Source organism: Rhodnius prolixus, unplaced genomic scaffold, assembly GCF_049639745.1.
Source record: "Rhodnius prolixus isolate KJV_2025 unplaced genomic scaffold, Rpr scaffold_8, whole genome shotgun sequence".
Lineage (NCBI taxonomy): Eukaryota > Metazoa > Arthropoda > Insecta > Hemiptera > Reduviidae > Rhodnius > Rhodnius prolixus.
In genome coordinates, this window is record NW_027411593.1 from 1896800 (window position 1) to 1915632 (window position 18833).

The 18833-nt window shown below is 36.1% G+C and overlaps 1 protein-coding gene across 1 annotated transcript in view; it reads right to left on the bottom strand.

Moving 5' to 3' along the window:
- The window catches only part of LOC141450681 (protein tolkin-like), an 80228-nt gene extending 62175 nt beyond the window's left edge, over positions 1–18053 (bottom strand). The window contains exon 1 of the mRNA XM_074121328.1: positions 17761–18053. Within this exon, the coding sequence (XP_073977429.1) occupies positions 17761–17905 (145 nt within the window). The 5' untranslated portion in view covers positions 17906–18053. The remainder of the gene's footprint in view (positions 1–17760) is intronic.
- Between the last annotated feature and the right edge of the window lie 780 nt (positions 18054–18833).

The window sequence follows — 18833 nt, forward strand, 5'->3', positions numbered from 1 at the left end:
CGTAAAATAAATGTTGATATTAAGTTACGTGTGTGAAATAGAAGTTCTGCCATTGTTTTGTAAAAGTAATAAGTCACTGAGCTTGCTAGTGCTGTAAATTTTAAGACACGCGAACTAAAAAACCTTCAAAGCAGATGTGACGGACACTAATTGTTTAGTATTACTCATCTTTCGGTGTACGAAAGGAACGATTTAGGAAAGGGCTTTCGACTATCACCGTCCTCTTTCATAATTTCCTCCAGCTTTCAAAAGGATGGGATTCTTTGCTGTAGAAATCCATACTAGTTTTCCCAGATCAGGAATTGGCATCAATCGAAGAGGATCGAAAAGTACCCGCTATCTTTATCAGTACTTTAATCGAAAAGTAGACAACAAATATTCGGATTTTCAACGATCATCAGATGTTGATTCATAAGTTTAGAAATCAGTTTTCCCATTTAATTGTAAGTAAAACTTACATCGGTAAGAGAAATACTTTTACAATTATAATTAAATGTAAATCTCTCAACTGATTTGTATTGGATCGATTTCCTGCCTGTAAAAAACAATTTGTTCGTAAACCAGTATATTTTTAATCGAAAAATTTAATCATAAATGGGTAAATTGTAGATTATTCGAATTTTAGATTTCGTACTATAGATTAGTGATCTAAAGAATAAGGAGTTATGGATTAATGGATCTGAAAAAAAGCTTTTGGTTTAAGTCGATTAACCGGAAGTAGCCATTTTTTAAAAATAAATTTGAATTAAAAAAAAAACAAATTGAGTTGATTGAATGCGAAGACATTGAATCCATTTTAATTGGAAGGGATACTACCTATTGGAATGCATTACAGAAGAGGAGCATGACTGTACATTAATGATGGTACTTACTGGGCGCTTATACGTGCATACACCAGAAACAAATACTTTAAAAAGGAGACGGAGTACTTAGTGCCTGCTTTTAAGGGCTCGAGTTATTTCCTTGGTATCGTAAACATTCTGGCAGCAAGGCGCCACGGTAGCCGAGCGGTTAAGAGACTAGACCCGCAAAGCTAAGATGTATTGTTGGTTAGTGGGTTCGATTCTCCCAGTCTAGGCCTTGGATTTTATTTAATGGTTAATAAAAGAAATTTACAGTAAAGTATGTTTGTTAGTCGCCTCCGTCCACGACACCTAATTGGTGGTTAGACGTAAAGCCCGCCTGAAAAAAATAGGCAAATACTTTACTTACTTCTGGCGGCAGAACTACAGGTTTTTTTTGGTGAGTGTTTCTCAAACTGGCACCGGCGTTTTTCTTTCCAAATTCGGGTGCTGATTGAGTGTAAGCAGTTCTGGAAGTTCTTTACATGATACGGTTGTTCAGGGAAAATTCCCTTAAGGGAGGCTGTACTAGGAGCAGGGATAATTAGAACTATCTCTGAAGGTGCCATTCCTGTGCAATGTGTACACTCACATAATGGCCGCCCTATTTGATGGTACATTATTAAGGATGATTGATGGCTAGAGTTCCGAGTTAGTAGCCAATCCTCTACCGCAGAAGTACCTTTCTTTACTCAATCAAGTTTTCACTTTTCCAAATTTCCTGGCGAATGGTTCTTAGGTTTTCCTGTAATTTTGGGCTTTACATGCACGTAAATCTTGTAGGTTCCAGTTCTACCATTCTTAGTTTTAGGACAGCTCTCGGGAAGTGGGTTCGGGATAGAGTTTCCAGTTAGGCGTCCTTTTTTCCCCCAGATTAATGCACACGGTTATTAAAACTGTGTTAAGTTTTTAAAAGAATTAAATATGATTCAAAATATTAGGAATTTAAATTCAATGTATGAGATAGAATCTCGAGATAGTAGTATCTCTTACACGTGTTGTGTGTGTGGGGGGGGCAAGTGTCGGTCTAGTGGTTATGAGCGTGGCTTTGTAAGTTGGAGATCTCCCGTTCCAATCCTGTGTATAAGCTACTTTTTATTTGTTAGAAAAGAAATATTTACGGTAAAGTATGTTTGCCTGTCGCCTCCGTCCACGACACCTAATTGGTAGGTGGACGTTAAGCTCCGTCTGAAAAAAAAACAGGCGATTTACTCGCGTGAATGTCCGAACCAGATGTATTTATTTTGCGGTTCACTTATCGGAGAAATAAACTTTAATGAATGCTCGCTATTTTTGTTCTGTTTATACGATCAGTATGTAATGTGGTATTACAAAGTGGGTAACAAAGTAAAACCCTAATTACTGGCTATTTAGCGATTCATTAAACTTGTGCTGTTTATTTTTAATTCACCAGCATTCCTCCATTTTACCTTTGTTTGCTTTTATTTTCAGGTATTATTACGTAAACCATGGAGAAAACAAGAGAAAAAAAGAGAGTTAATTAAAAATAATTTAAAAATATGATTTAATTAATAGAATTATTAGGCAATTGAAGAAGATCAAAGTTGCGTTAATGCTCCCGTTCTGTTTTGTGGGATTTAGTGCATAAATTACAGGCTAATGGGTTTACGTTGAATACAAGTATGCAAAGAGTTACAAGTATTTTGCAATCGTTTAAAGCTTATAGTGAATGGATCAGAGCAAAAAAAATAGCGAATTATTAAACAATCTCTTAAACCATTGTAAGATAAAAGAAATGTAAAGTGAACCAACACAAGTCTTTTTCATACCTCAGTTTACGTAATTACATTTCTATCTTGAAACTTACACTTTGTAATAAAAAGTAATTGTCTGCAAATTGTAAAAATCTTTACTTTTGGTTAAATATTTAATCCTTGCCAATATTAAACAGGTGATAAGTCCGTATAATTATCTGAAATAGGCACGATAGCCGAGCGGTTATAGGCTAGATCCGCACAGCTAAGATGTATTGCGGTACTAGTCTATATTCAAAATGGTTTATATGAGAAATTTACAGTAAAGTATAGTTAGCTAATCGCCACGATAGCCGAGCAGTTATAGGCTAGACCTGCACAGCTAAGATGTATTGCGGTACTAGTCTATATTCCCAATGGTTAATATGAGAAATTTACAGTAAAGTATAGTTAGCTAATCGCCACGATAGCCGAGCGGTTATAGGCTTGACCCGCACAGCTAAGATGTATTGCGGTACTAGTCTATATTCCAAATGGTTTATGTGAGAAATTTACAGTAAAGTATAGTTAGCTAATCTCCACGGTAGCTGAGCGGTTATAGGCTAGACCCGCACTGCTAAGATGTATTGCGGTACTAGTCTATATTCCAAATGGTTTATGTGAGAAATTTACAGTAAAGTATAGTTAGCTAATCGCCACGATAGCCGAGCAGTTATAGGCTTGACCCGCACAGCTAAGATGTATTGCGGTTCTAGTCTATATTCAAAATGGTTTATATGAGAAATTTACAGTAAAGTATAGTTAGCTAATCGCCACGATAGCCGAGCGGTTATAGGCTTGACCCGCACAGCTAAGATGTATTGCGGTACTAGTCTATATTCAAAATGGTTTATATGAGAAATTTACAGTAAAGTATAGTTAGCTAATCGCCACGATAGCCGAGCAGTTATAGGCTAGAGCTGCACAGCTAAGATGTATTGCGGTACTAGTCTATATTCCAAATGGTTTATGTGAGAAATTTACAGTAAAGTATAGTTAGCTAATCGCCACGATAGCCGAGCGGTTATAGGCTTGACCCGCACAGCTAAGATGTATTGCGGTACTAGTCTATATTCCAAATGGTTTATATGAGAAGTTTACAGTAAAGTGTAGTTAGCTAATCGCCACGGTAGCCGAGCGGTTAAGATACTAGACCCGCACTGCTAAGATGTATTGCGGTACTAGTCTATATTCCCAATGGTTTATATGAGAAATTTACAGTAAAGTATAGTTAGCTAATCGCCACGATAGCTGAGCGGTTATAGGCTAGACCCGCACTGCTAAGATGTATTGCGGTACTAGTCTATATTCCCAATGGTTTATATGAGAAGTTTACAGTAAAGTATAGTTAGCTAATCGCCACGATAGCCGAGCGGTTATAGGCTAGACCCGCACAGCTAAGATGTATTGCGGTACTAGTCTATATTCACAATGTTTTGTATGAGAAATTTATAGTGAAGTATAGTTAGCTAATCGCCTCAGTCCACTACACCTAATTTGGTAGTTGGTAGTTGGTACTGCTGATGGCCTACAGATTGGTCCTACTGGTTAAATTTTGGACCTGTGAGAACCAATTAATAAAATAAAGTGTCGCTTGATCCCCTTAAATTATATGCAAAATTTGAAAGCCCCCCCCCCCTCCACTGAACTTTAATTTCTATGCTTAAAGAAAATTGGAAAGCTGTAATTAAAGATGGCAAACTTTTCATTACGGTTTTCAAACTTTTCACATTCGGCTAAGATCGTAATTGCTCCAATTAAAAGTTTTTATACCCTGAATATAAAATTCATTAATTTGCATCTCTTTTTCTTTTTTTACAGATAATCGAGCTAGAACGCAGTATTTCCGCTTACGAGTGTAAGAGAAAGTAGAAAGTAGCAGACTTACCGGAAGGAACCACCTTAAAAGGCCCAAAACGAAGTGTCCCCGAAATATTATCCAAATACAAACTTTAGTCCTGTATTTAGGAGAAATGTGGAGGAGCACTTCCGAAATACTGGTCCCCTGGTCCAATCTGGTTATAATGTTTCAGCGTCCTGCAATTTCTAGTCGGTTGAGATATTTTGTTCCCCCACCCAAAACATAGACCTTTTCTAAAAATCACTTTTCCGGAGCTCCAAACCGGTATTTCCGGATGAAAACTGGAAATGGGGAAAATTCGACCTGATCGGCATCCGGAGGAAGTGAATCATGTGAACTCACATACAAAGACGGAAATAGGGACAAGTCTGTTCTGAAGTCGTTGCGCCCACCGACCGGCCCAGAACAATGCCCAGCTCTGGGAGCAGGATGGGTCTAGAATTAGGGGGTTTGGACGTTTCGCAGCATCATTTGACTTCTCTTTAATTAAAAATCTCTTAATAAATTATCATAGAAATCCGCATTAGGGCGTCGCCAGTTAGACATTCCCCGTTAAGACGGTCTTCCACACAGTGATGATGCTCTCCTTCTAGGGGAAACAGTAGCACTTTAATCCAGCATCATTATCATCATCATCATCATTATTATGATTGCTGTTGAAATTAAAATTTTTGCTAAAACTTCATTAGAATTTTCTCTGACCTCCTCCTTTCTCAAAAGCAAGAATTGTTTTCGTGAAGAATTGTTAACAGAGATTCTGAGTTGTACGCGTTTTATCTAGGAAGGCTATTGATTCCCATGGAGTGTCTGGAGTCTTGGAGGCTCTGTTCTTAACACAGATAGTGCTATGCTATCCATGCTTCAGCGCAAGCTGCGTGACACCTAGGACTGGGTTAAATTGGATTTACTGAACCCAACAGGTATATTCCAACTCTATAGGGACCTTAGATTAGTGTAGATGAGTGTTAAGGGATGTCACAGTAAATTGATTGATGTTTGTGTAGTTAGCCTGGGATACGCACAGTACCGACAAGATCCCCGTAAGAAGTGGCCAATCCACTTTCACCTAGATGAACCAGTAAAAAACAGTAATTCCAATTTAGTTAAAAACTCCGCACAACAATAAATCGACTAAAGAGAGCTGAGAATAAAGATTAAAATGAAAATACTCTAAGAAAAGTTTTTTTATTTTTGGGAAAAATCATTAAAAGGAGTTCAAGGAATAAAAGAAAAGGAGATAAAAAGGAGGTGAGGAGTTGAAGACTGTTTCAACAAGGCAGAGGGGAAGATTTGATCACTTTCTTTTATATCGGCCCTCAGGACAAAGCTATAAAGCAAGGGAGTCCTGCTTTTCCAGCAGTACTGGCGGTAAAATTAATTCCAGCCCTAGTGAGCACGAGAGGTACATCACAGATCTTCCCTTATCGGCAGACTTTAAACTGTATTTCCTACCTAAAGCTGTCAATCCAATATCCAGGATTGTGTTATAAAATGTTAACAAACAAAATGACAAAGAGAGCTTTCTCCTTTCTTTTACGTTGTTAAAAGAAAGAGCGCTTTCAACAAAGCTATTACAAAAGCTTTTTTTTGGTAATATTTATCTTCCATAACTGCAAAATGAAAAAAAAAATCGCGCTTAGTTCTAGATTAATCTTCCAGGGACCCTGATAAACCAGCAATTAAAATCTCTCTTCCGAAAGTATCGATTTCCAATTTTTCCTCCCCTACAATTTTTTAGATTTTTCCACAAATAGCAGAAACGCTTTTCTTTAAGCTCCTTGAATATTCTGGAGCTTGGTGCAAGAAGTGCCAATGTCAGGTTTTGGTAAAAATGAGTAAAAAAAATCTGTTTTGATATATTAACCATGCAAGAATTTTTCTTGCAAGGAGTGGCAAAGTCAAGTTCAAAGTAGTAACTGAGTTACTAAAACTTACTAGTGCCAATGTCAAAATTTAGCATCAATATTTCCCCCCTCCAGGTAAACCAAAAAGGACGTACACTTGTAATCCTTTTTTTGACATCGGCACTTTTTGCACCAAGCCACAATAGATCGATTACACAAGAGATCGTTGTAGACAACATTTAAGACTTGCCTCTAAAGTGCTATTTCAGTTTTAGTACAATTCCCAACACTTATAATCTAATTAATGAGGAACTGGATGAAAAATTCAACGATCGGCAATTCCATTTTACAGAACAGGTTTTTCTTTTAGTTTTAAGCGATTTTCCGAGTAAATTGATGTTTTCCTCTAAAAAGGCCGTTTACGGCTTTAACAGCTGCTTATTAACTAGAAGTGTGAAGTTTTTTTTTTGTTTTTTTGCTTTTCTTTGGCATTAGCTTCCGCCATACAGCCAGCATCGTCTCGGTGCTTATCACTAGAATATCACTCACTCTCCATTCTTACTTATAAATACATTCACTTCACACATTCATCATTCTACTATATACAACTATTTACTTACAAACTGACAACTAATGGATGGATCAGTACTCTACATTCCTGTCATCCTTACAGCTTAACCGAAATTAAAATCACCGTAATCCTTCTCTAATCATTTTCTTGCATTCATTCTAATCGGCTATAACTTTTAAATACATTCATATATATTTCTTTGCTAGCTCTGCTACAGATTTAAGCAGATAGATGTTGGTGGAAGAATATTATGTCTTCGTAGCGAAATAGCTAAAAACCTGTATAAGTCGTCGAAACATTCGTTTCCTTTCTACCACATAACGTGGACATATAATTATTATATGTTTGAAATCCTCCACCTCATTGCAATCTGCGCAAAGAGGAGAGGACCTGAGTATGAAGTTTCCAACCGTAATTTCTGATTGAAAGAATCCACCGGAAGTGTGACTTCAGAAAAGCTTTTTTTTTCGACTTTTCTGTAATTTTATCGACAGTCGTAAAAATAATTTTGTTTATGACGGTCTAATTATGACGTACTTTTCCCTCCTTCACAAGAGGATAAGAGTACTTTTTTTTAAATAGCCTAAATTACAGAATCAGATGATAATATATGCTGAATAATTTACTGAATAACAGATATATGAATGTTCTGTTGATGAATTTTCTCAATGATTTAATTAAAAAATTGTAAACAATCATCGGGGATGTTGAAACTTTTATTGTTTTGAATTTAATTAAATTGGAAGAATGTCTGAGTGATGATGAGAAAGGTTTTATCACAGGAAGTTAATTGAAATTAAACTGGACATTTTACGCAGCAATAATTTACAAATAATCGATTACATTTCGAAAGTTGATATTTTTTATCTCTCGAGTTCAGATATATGAAAAATACGCGAAACACTAATTCGTCCTTCAAGGACAGCGGATATTAAAACAAATACTTCCGGTGAATGTGGGACACGGAAATGGCGGGGAGAAAAGGAAGTCTTAACACTCATTTGATTATCTGTTACTTCCTGAACTCGAGATCCTAATTTATTGAGGACTTGGAGAAGTAGTCTACCCAATACCCTCACACCGGAAGTGGCCTTAGGCTAAATTTTCCCTCGTCAAATGTTTTAAACTGTGGTCGGTAAAAGAGAGGTCAGCAAAAAAGTGAAAATGACCGTCTTCAAGACCGTCTACTTACGTCTTCTTCAGTATGGGGCCAGAATCGAGGATTATGCATGCAAGCCGGATTACAGCTGCCGAAATGAGATTTCTCCGCCGGGACGAAGGGAAAACTAAGCGTGATAAAATTAGAAATGAAACAATGAGGAGCAGCTTAGAGGTACTGAACTCTTCGTAACCAAGTTGGAGAACCGGCAGTTGGGGTGGTTTGGCCACATCTTCAGGAGAAGTGGAGAGGAGAAGATCAGATGCTTGATGGACGCCAAATCTGAAGGCCACAGACCAAGATTGGGCTATTTGGATTTACATCGAACGATTGGCACCAAAGCGAGGTCAGACTAGGTCTTCTAATCCGAAAATTGGCAAATAACAGAGAAGAGTACATCCGTTGGTTAAAGTGGCCTAAGTTATCTAAAGCTGGACGAAGAAAGGCATAAGAGCATTTTAGACAAAGAAGAAGGATAAAATGTTTTAAATAAAGGAAGTTATTGAAATACAAAATTAAGTAGCTACCAAAGACTTCCTGTCAGGTCCTATTGGGGATAATCGAAATATAAACGATTTTTGTGTATTTTCTTTTGAGCTTCCGTTTTCGTATTTACGCACAAACATACAAGGAGCATTTTATAAAAACCCACTTTTTCTGCTTCAAGGGAGTGGAGGCGAACCTAAAAACGGAAATTGGAGCTGATCTCGAGAAGTCAGGGGAAGTAGTAAGAAATAATGAACTTCCTTCAACCCGTCCCCAATTTGCCCAGATGAACCTGGGTAGGACTGGGTAGTCTGAAGGACAGTAAAACATGATCTTGTAATAATAACAAACAACAAGCTCACTGATAAGACGACAGAAAAAAAAGGGAGAGCAACACAAAGAGAGAGAGATAAGGCTGTTATCACAGTTTGTGGTAAGATGTATCTTGTCAAGCGCTAACAGGAGCACCGTGATTAGAGCCAGGATACTTCCTCGTCTGGGCCAGGATGTGTGTGTGTGTGCGTCAGTACACTGAGGAAATAACCTCTGATCCCTACTTCCGGGCTCCTACTTAGTCCCTCTAATCAATGTCCATTCACGTCCCTACACAAAAGTGGCACTCAAAAATAAGAACCCTGCTGAAGCTGTTCTTACTTATCTTTCAATAGCATTGATTTCATTTCAATTAATGCTGATAAATCTTTATACCTGTACATTTTTTAGTTGCTTGTTATGGAAATTGGACTGGCTTTGTGGCCAATCTCAAATTGACGTCAATATATTTTGTGATATAGGCCAATTTATTTTTATGGCTCTACAGGTACATACATTTACGTCATAATACCTCGTCATCTCCACGACCAATACAATAGTACAATATACATGGGGCTTGGGGCCCCATCCAAAGTGGATATATGTGACCTTTGCTGCAGGACGGATGACGTAGGGGAACCTTTTCAAGGGACAGGAAGTAGCACTCCCCCCGTCCTCTGGTGGCGTTTTTTTACTTGATTCATGAAACCTAAAGTAGACGAATTTCCATTTGAAACTAAACATTTCGGAAATATTTACTCAACGGTCTATTTTTTAAAATGTTCTCTTATTAAGAAGGGGAATTAAATTTCTGGCTAAAATTCAGCTTAATAAATTCTTCCTTTTTTTTCAAATACGGCTCCAGAGACTTTTTCTCTGGAGTTTAAAGAAAATTTATAAGTTCGAATCTAGAGGATTATTTAAAAGTCTTATAAACGAGAATAGAAGCTGATTGTATCCAATTGGATGATGACAAAACTGGCTGTGAGAGAAGAAGATGCTAAAACTCAAGTCGTTCGCGTAAACAGAGTTAATCTAGTTTCCATAGAAACCGCTCTCTAATTACATAAACAGTTTGGGTAATCTGTCTTTTCTGTATCCCCCTATTCATTTATCTTCGTTCGGCGGCTCGTTATCCTCCCATTTCAGTCTTCCAATTTGTTGTTTTTGTTCATCTCGGAAGTCTTGGGACAGATTGAATGAAATCCAAATCCAGCATTGCTAAGGCCCAATAGAAATACAAGCATTGCAATCCAATGAGTACAGTGATATATATATATGTATTACTAAGCCGAGCTTAGATTACGTTTTGTGAGAGTTAGTGTGTATGAGAGAGAGGAGAAGAGAAGAGAGAAAGAAGTAGCAAACTGATGCTGATGGATCGATGTCGTCTGCTTTAGGTAGCCCACAATTACCATTCGTTAAGCACCGCGAATGCAAGCTGAAGTAACTCTCAAATGTCTGTAATTATTACAATTCTGCAATTACAAAGTCTAATCCGTAAAACTAGTCGTAAACTTGTAGAAAGTTTTAAGCATTGGAGTTACAGTTTTCTAAACTTCATGATTAGGCTCAATTAGCATTGGTTATCCCAACTTTTTGCGCCCCTCCTTGATCCCAGTGTTGCCCTAGAGAGCCAAGATGGTTACCACAGGGGCGAAGTGTATAACTCCTTTGAGTAGTCTCTAATTTCCTAATTTGGTGTGCTATTTTGGGACAATCTGTAGGGAAGCACCGAGACATTGGACTGTTTACCTTGACTACTGACTCCCACATCTTCCTAGGACTTCCCTAGTGAATCTATTACCCTTGATTCAGGAGAGCCATTCTCGGAAACTTAGAAGACTGTTAGGAGGGAATTGCTTGAGTTATACTAAGGAGTGATTATACCCAACTGCGGACTCCTCTTCTATCTGAGGCTTCTTGAAGAAGGGTTTTAGAGGAAGGTATCCTTCCGGGAAAGCTTTCTTCGGAATGAAGAGAGAGAGAGAGAGAGAGAGAGATGAGTTGCTCCCAGGGAGCAGTTACCTCAAATCGCTAGTCCTCACTTTTCTTCCTAGAAGTTCCTAGGAGAACCAGGGTGAGCTACTACATCAATTGGGGATATCGAAGGGTAAACAATCTCACCTGGCGAACAAAAAAATTATCCCGCTTCAATGGGAGATATCCAGAAAAAAAAAAAATTGTATCAAATAAAGTATTTACTCAATATGAATGTGAAGTGCGAGAATCAAGGAAATCAGTAGAAAAACTTAGGAAATAGGAAAATCGATTCATTACGCTGTAAAAATGGCACTTCCGATTGCCATTTTCCTAAAATTTTCTCTAAAAACTTATTGTGGCATCAAAACGAAAAACAAAAAATTTTTTTTTGAAGATCGCAACTTCCGTCTTCGAGTAATAGCGGAAATAAACAACTACATTCTTATTTTAAACGGAAATAGAATTTAAAAAAAGAAGCTTCTCTTAGATTCCTAACGACCTGGAATAACGGAATAAACTATAGAATAACTATGCTAAGGCGGACAGAGAAGAAAACTATCATAAAAAAGGCCAACATTAAAAATTGATAAACTTTTGAACCCATTCATAAAATACAAAATATTAATGGCGCCTCATTAAATTAATAACCTCTCATTGATACTAATGTTTTTCAATTAAAGGTTTTTATTAAATCAAATTAATGGTTAAAGATTTATTAATGGAACGATCTGATTCATTTTTAGTTTTTAAATTTTTACGAAGCGAAGATTTTTCAATGAAAATTTTACAATTATATTAGAATCTATCATTGCATAATGAATGACATGGCTGACATTGAATGACGTATATTCGGTAAAATAAATAGCAATTTATTTTGTAGAGTAGATTTTTTATCTCCACGCTACAATGCCTGCATCCAAGCATTTCATCCCAAATTTGGAATATTCGCGATTAAAATTGTCACTTTAAATGACAGAACAGACATTCGTTCATTGTAGGTTAGGTTATCTTGATTTCAGATATTCAACCATCATTAGGAGCTAAATTGGCAGCTTGTTGTGTTGGATTTGACTTTTAAAAGAAAAGAGTCCAAATCACTACATCAAAATTATCTACGATAAGAACCATTATCTTCTGCAGCCAACGGCCTCATATCATGTACCTACACTCAATTACGAAAATCTGTTTCGATTATTTCATTGGTGCTTAAGAGCACCAATGAAAAAGTTTAATAATAAACGGTAACAATTACTTTGCAATATTTCAATGAATTATGGCCATTGCAGAAATCTTTGTTAGATTCTTAGCAAACACTTACCAAAAAAAAAAATAGTTCAACCAAATGGAGCGTTAAGAAAGTATTAATCAACGGGCAATATCATGGACCAATCAACTATGCAATGGTCAAGCAATCAAGCAAGTACTATAGTACAGACATACTTCCCAGCCTTCTGAGCTCCTCACTGTTTATACACTCCTGATATCTACGGAAGTTTTCCTTTCTTTTTAAATTCCCAACAAAATTAATTTTATTTATTATTTATTACAAATAAAAATTTTATTAAAAAAAAAAAACTCATATAAACACTCGCACGAACGAGTTTATTAGGAGCTTCATACGCTTTGCTGAGAATCAAGCTTAAACAGGATTAAAATGAAGAGTAACCATTCCAGCGTTCCGCGATATTCTCTAGAATAGAGTTTGCTTTTACAATTAGTAAATAGGATGAAATTTGATGACCAGGTTTACATAGAATAATGATCAATATGGTAAACAGATAATTGATAAGTTCAGTACTGTGGCCTGTTATTGCATAGATTAGCCTTCATTAAAAGTTTCCAGTAAATGGTAATAATTCTGAATAGAAGCATATTTCTGAATAGAAGTCATCAATAGACTGAACGTCACGTTAAATACAGATACATTTTATACAAATAGAGGCAATAAATTGATTATACCAGGGTGTTGATTGGCTAGATCCTTCATTACCGGAAATGTTTGAATGCTAGGAAGAATTGTTGATCGTGTCACATTTTCACCGAAAGTATGATTTTGTGGTTCGCAGAATCCAAAAATGTGCTCATTTACTAATTTAAATTAATTAAAGTTAAGAAAATAAATTCGAGGAATTTTTCTAATAAACGTTTACAGTCAAAATTAAAAAAAAAAAAATCTATTGTTTTTTACTATTTATTTATTAATTTAGGTGTTTTCGAACTCAGAAGCCTCAAAAAGAGATAAATTTGACTTCAATTAAAATTTAACTCAGCAATTTATAAGTTCGCCGTATAATTGAAGTTGGAGCTACTTTCATGCAATACAAGAATGTCAGGTTGGTTTGCCTAGCCAAGTGCAAACAGGTGGCTCAGAGATGGCGCTGAATTATAACTTCAATTTTTTTAAAACTTTTTTATCCGAGTTTTGTATACGTCTCAGCGTACATCTTGCTGTAAAGACTGATTTTAGTGCCAGTGCGATGGAAACACTTCAAGAACAATTAGGACGACTCTATAAGTTCTCTTTTGAACCGAATTATAAAGTTGAATGAAAATTCGAATCTTTCAGCATTAAAGACTTCTATACATTTCTACAGGAAGTACTGAGAACTAAAACTTCCGTTTCGGCTTAAGGGGCCCCCCTTCTCGGAAAGGGAGGGGTCGCCTTTCTTCAAAAGTGCCAATTACGTAAAACAAAAATAATTAAAATTTCATATTTTTAATATTTTGAAAAAAATTCTTGCTTTCACCTGATAGACCACTTTTTCTCTAATAATTTTTCACTATTTTGAAAATAAACCATCAATTTTCTTAAAATTATCGTAAATTCATTCACTTGAAGAGCATTATTAGTTACGTCTACAGCGATTAGAGAGAATTAAATGAAATATATATTGGGCGCCACGGTAGCCTAGCGGTTAAGATACTAGACCCGCAATGCTAAGATGTATTGTTGGTTTAGTGGGTTCGATTCCCAGTCTAGGCCTTGGATTTTATTTAATGTTTAATATGAGAAATTTACAGTAAAGTATGTTTGCTAGTCGCCTCCGTTCACGACACCTAATTGGTAGTTGGACGTGAAGCCCCGCCTAAAAAATAGGCAATTACTTTACTTTTTTTTACTTTACTTATATATATTTTTGTACCATCTGCCACCATAATACGTAGATTAAAGAATCCTCATTAAAGGGAATACATTTATATATATGTGAATATAATATTGGAAATTCACACCAGATTTCGTTTTTTTTTTTTTTTGCTGTTCACGTAGTAAGCGGGAGTATTGCAATCGTGTCAAGTTCTCAAGGAAGTGCAACCACGAACAGTTCTCTAATGTGCCAGGTCAGAACAATGTATAGGTTACATCAGCTGTATAATACAGTAAAGGGCTTAAATGTATCCATGGTGTTACAAAGTGGAATGTAATCTGCCAACCGGAAATGCAACTTTTTGGAATGGGTTTCTGAATTCCCCCTCCCCGGAAATGGCTTCAGTGATTTTCGTAAAACTTGGAATGTTTATATAGAAGGCAGAAATGGCCTCTATTTTTATCAGGAGATACCACCTTGGTACCATTCATCCTGCGGCACAAGTTCTTTAGTGGTCTGGTCTCTTTTTGTCGACCGCGTCATCTACCGTTCCCGACTTTCCTTTGATTACTTTTAATCTTTTAATTTTCAGGGATATGAGGGATTGACTGCCACGTCCTAGAAGGATCGCTTCCAAGGCTGTGGTACTATTTGTGCCCTTTTGTATATTGTGTGAAAGATGTGTTCTGTTCTGGTGGGTGCGCATGGTGAACTGAGGCTGTGGTAACCCGTAGGGTCGATACTCTCCAAGTGTCTGCATGCCACAGACATACCTTGCGGAAGTACCTGGAGATTCACTGTACCCAAATAGTTATTGTTTGCACACATCAATTATATCTGCTTGCTCTCTAAGAACTCGTTCAGATTAACTATTACAAGTCGTGACATGTTTGTATTGTTAGGCTAGGATTCGCCCATGGCCGGCAAGTTCTGAAAACCAGTATTTACAGTGAAAACTAGACATCTCCCAATATCCAGAAAGATCGTAGAGCTTCTTCACTCACTAAGAATGGAGAGAAAGCAAAATGAAATAAATGATAATTAATCAAGAGAGCCGCCGGAGAGCAAGAAGAGAATTCCCGCAGCACAACAGAATGACGTTTCCAAGAAAATGGAGAAGAAAGAATTATGTTTCTCACAGTTTTAATTACGTCTAATTAAAAAAGTTTATGAAATGTAGTCGAATTCATTTTCAAAAAACTTGACAGTTTTATTAAACTTGACTGAATATAAATGAAGAAAAATATATATATATAATTTATCACCTCTCTTATTAGAAGACAGAAAAACATTTTGCCTGCAAAGTGAATACATTTATAAATAATAATTATTTATTTGTAATTATAAATGTTCCTTTAATTAAAATACTGTTTTGAAGTATATATTTTATTTATGTAAATGTATTGGACTTGTCACTTTTCCCTTTTATAATATTTATTTAAATTTCCACCACTTGGTAACAGTTATTTTTACCTTGATTTCAATTTCCACCTGTACCTATATATTGTTAAACTTTTGAAATTTTTGTATATTGAGTTCAAAACATTTATGTAAATTGTTATTTTAAAGCTTTTTTTGCTTCTAATATATATTTAGAAATAGAAATAGAAAATAAATTTATTATTCTGGGACAATTGTCCCCTAAGAATAAATACAGGAACAAATAGAGGCCTTAGCAGTTTGGCCTGTGATTAAACAGAAATTAAATAAATAAATAAGTATTTACAAAAAGTGAAAATAAAAATAACAGCAGAAATTAAGGAAATAAATTAAAACAATAAGAATTTCGGAGGAAGCTGAATAGAAAGGAGATAACTGAATAGACGGGATTTAAAGATGGATAGGGTAGGAGCATGGCGGACAGATGATGGCGGAGGAGTTCCAGAGAGAGGTAGCACGTATTAGGAAGGACTTGTCAAAGGATGAGGTACGGTGAGAGGGAATATAGAGATCAGACGAGCGAGATCTAGTATTACGGGAATGTATCGAGGATTTAAACTTAAGGAGTTGAAAAATATAGGAAGGCCTTTGAGACTGGATGACTTGAAAAAGGAAAGAAGCCAAAAAATATTGGCGGCGATAGACCAGGAAAAAGCCACTTCAACTCATCGTAGCAGTGCAAAATGCGAGAGTCTCTGGGCAATGCTGAAAATAAATCTTATGAAGCAGTTCATGGAGGCGCTTGAGCTTAGCTTCAATATCACCAGAAAGACCGGCCATACACTAAGCAACCATAGTCGAAATGGGGGGAATATAAGAGAGGAAACTAGGAGTTGCCGGGTCTTAATTGGGAAAAAAGGTGACGGGATCTATTAAACTGCTTAAGGATATGGATGGAACGACGAGAGATTTGGGAAACATGGTTTTTCCAAAATAGGTTTTGATTTAAAGTTTTTTAAAAATATAATTGTGGAGTCTTTGATTTATTTATTTGTATTATTTTTGTTTTAAGACTGAGACGATGTTTATGCGAACAGATACACTTGAAGAAGAAGGCGCCGTACAGATGCATTTAGAGAAATGATCTTAATGACAAAAAAAAACCTGTTGAAACTGTGTGTTGAAAATGCTGTTTAGAATTAATGAATGCTCCATATTTTGAAGAGGAAGCATCGTGATCGTGACCAATTTTACACTAGGAAATATCCTATTCAAGGTTCCTCTATGAAAGGGCGGAAAACCTCAGTAAGCTCCAGCTCTGCTTACCCTACACAGAACCCCTACAGCAGGAACCTTAGCCAGCAGAGATCATCTTCCACCTCCTACAGATTTCTCCCTACTTCCTGTATACATTTGCATATTCGTACATTAATAACGTTTTATTTGAATCATTTCTATTGGGGAAGTTAAGGTAGCTACAATGTTTGACGGTAGTTCTGTATAGAAGGTGAGGAACTGCTTTCTGGAGGTGGCTGTTTTCGTGTGATTTAAAGTTTAAATAACTGAATAATGTTAATAAGATTGGAATAGGCTCAGGAAAAATCAGAATTGAAGGAAATGTATGGCATTTTATATGCGCAGAAAGACCTGTAAATAATTTTCCACAATGAAAAAACTGTTTATGGTCTCAAAAAAATTTCCTAACTTTATTTTGATTTTCTCGCATCAATTAAGAGAAAGTATAGCATTTATATCAATTTCCGGTTTTCCCTGAAAATTTCTATTTTTTTTTTTTTTTAGGTCCCTTGATTCATGAAAATTTGCTGACTCTAGCTCAACCAGCGGCAAATCGCTGCAAGCCCCAAAAAAATTTATATTTTACATTTAGGTACTCTCATAGGTAATTAGACGCCCAAAATCTGGCGGAAATGGCTCCTAGGGTTTACTTTAAACTTTTCATTTTTCTGGGAAAATTCTTTGTAGTGCAATTCTGGGGGAAGTGGGAAGGTGAGGGTGGAAATGCTTTCGTCTGAGTCTCATTTCAGTTGTAAGGAAGTGACGAACTTTAGGAAGTAACTATATTTCGAAGATCCCAAGTTTAAATAAAGTGTATGAGTTCGAATTACAATACGAAACAGGCATTGCATTTCCGGTATAAACCCCCAACTAAATTTCGAAAATATCGCTAATTTGCGAATACTTCTTTAAGAAAAAAAAAAATTTGTAATAGAGAATGAGTAAATCCAGGAAAAATTTGTTAGAGGTTGGAAGAGCAGACGTGAGAGAAATTCAGTTACGAAGCACTTCCGGTTCGTTGCTGATGGCGGATAACTTTACAGAGCTTTTTAAAATTTCAAAATAAAATACAAAAAAATCCTGCACAAAATTCTCTTCAATTTTAACTTCCTCTTCCGCCACACACACACACACACATAGACACACACACACACATAAAAAAATAAAATCAGCAGCAAAAGTTTACCTGCTTTACACGGATCTACATCGATATCCATTGAAAGTTTCCTTGGAAATACAGTGTTCAGCAGCTGATCAACTGAGAATTTCAGCTGCGACGTTCCTATAGCACTGATAAGTATTAGATTTAAATAAATCAGCCAACACTGCATCGTTGTTTGAACAATAACAAAATGACACTAAAAGATTCACTAAAAAAAAAATTGAAAATCGCTGAAAAAATCGTAACCTAATTTCTAATAAGTAACAACACTAAATTCTGAACTAGATCGCACATGTTTGTAAATGGAGAATAGAAAAACACGCACCGCGATAAATGGACACCATTTACATTTCTTAAAATTAAATATTTAAAAAAAAATTGAATAATTTATAATATATAAAACGAAAAAAAAAATGTAAACAAAAACTGAGAAAACCGATGTATACGCCAACGTGGTTGCTCGCCGACTGACAAGAATTTTCCTGACTTCTGTATATAGTACAAGAAATTCTATGGAGTACGTACTGTTGTGGACTGTCAAATCGGCGGGACGTACCGAAATGTGGCGCGCACTCTAGTTTCAGGGTGCTTGAGGAGAATCGGCCGTCAATTCTGTCCGCCCCCACTGGCCGTAATTTAGTTACCAAACTTACCGCTACGTTGCGACGCTTACGTACTCCTTTCCCCGTTAAATATTTTTCTCTGATTAAAAATAATGGAACAAAAAACTGGAGGGAAGATTTTCACATGAATTTCTTTTTGTAAAAAAATGTTCAAGGTTGAATCTCTGAAATTCAAAAATTTAGATATTTAATAGCAACACTTCGCGTACATATTAAGGAAACGTTGATTACACAGAATTACCATCCCTAAAAACGAATTCTCATACAAGCAAAATAGTGTCGTAGTGAAGTTACTGATCTACGAACCTACGATTAGGAAATCTAAGAAAGGCGAACAAAAACAGCACTCAGTACAGTGGTACTTCCGGTTGGGGAATTTTCCCTTTCCATATTAAAGAAAACATTGCGATTATTTCAAATTTTCCCCCCAACAAAATTTTCTTTTTGGAACTTTTCGATAAATCTTAATGAATA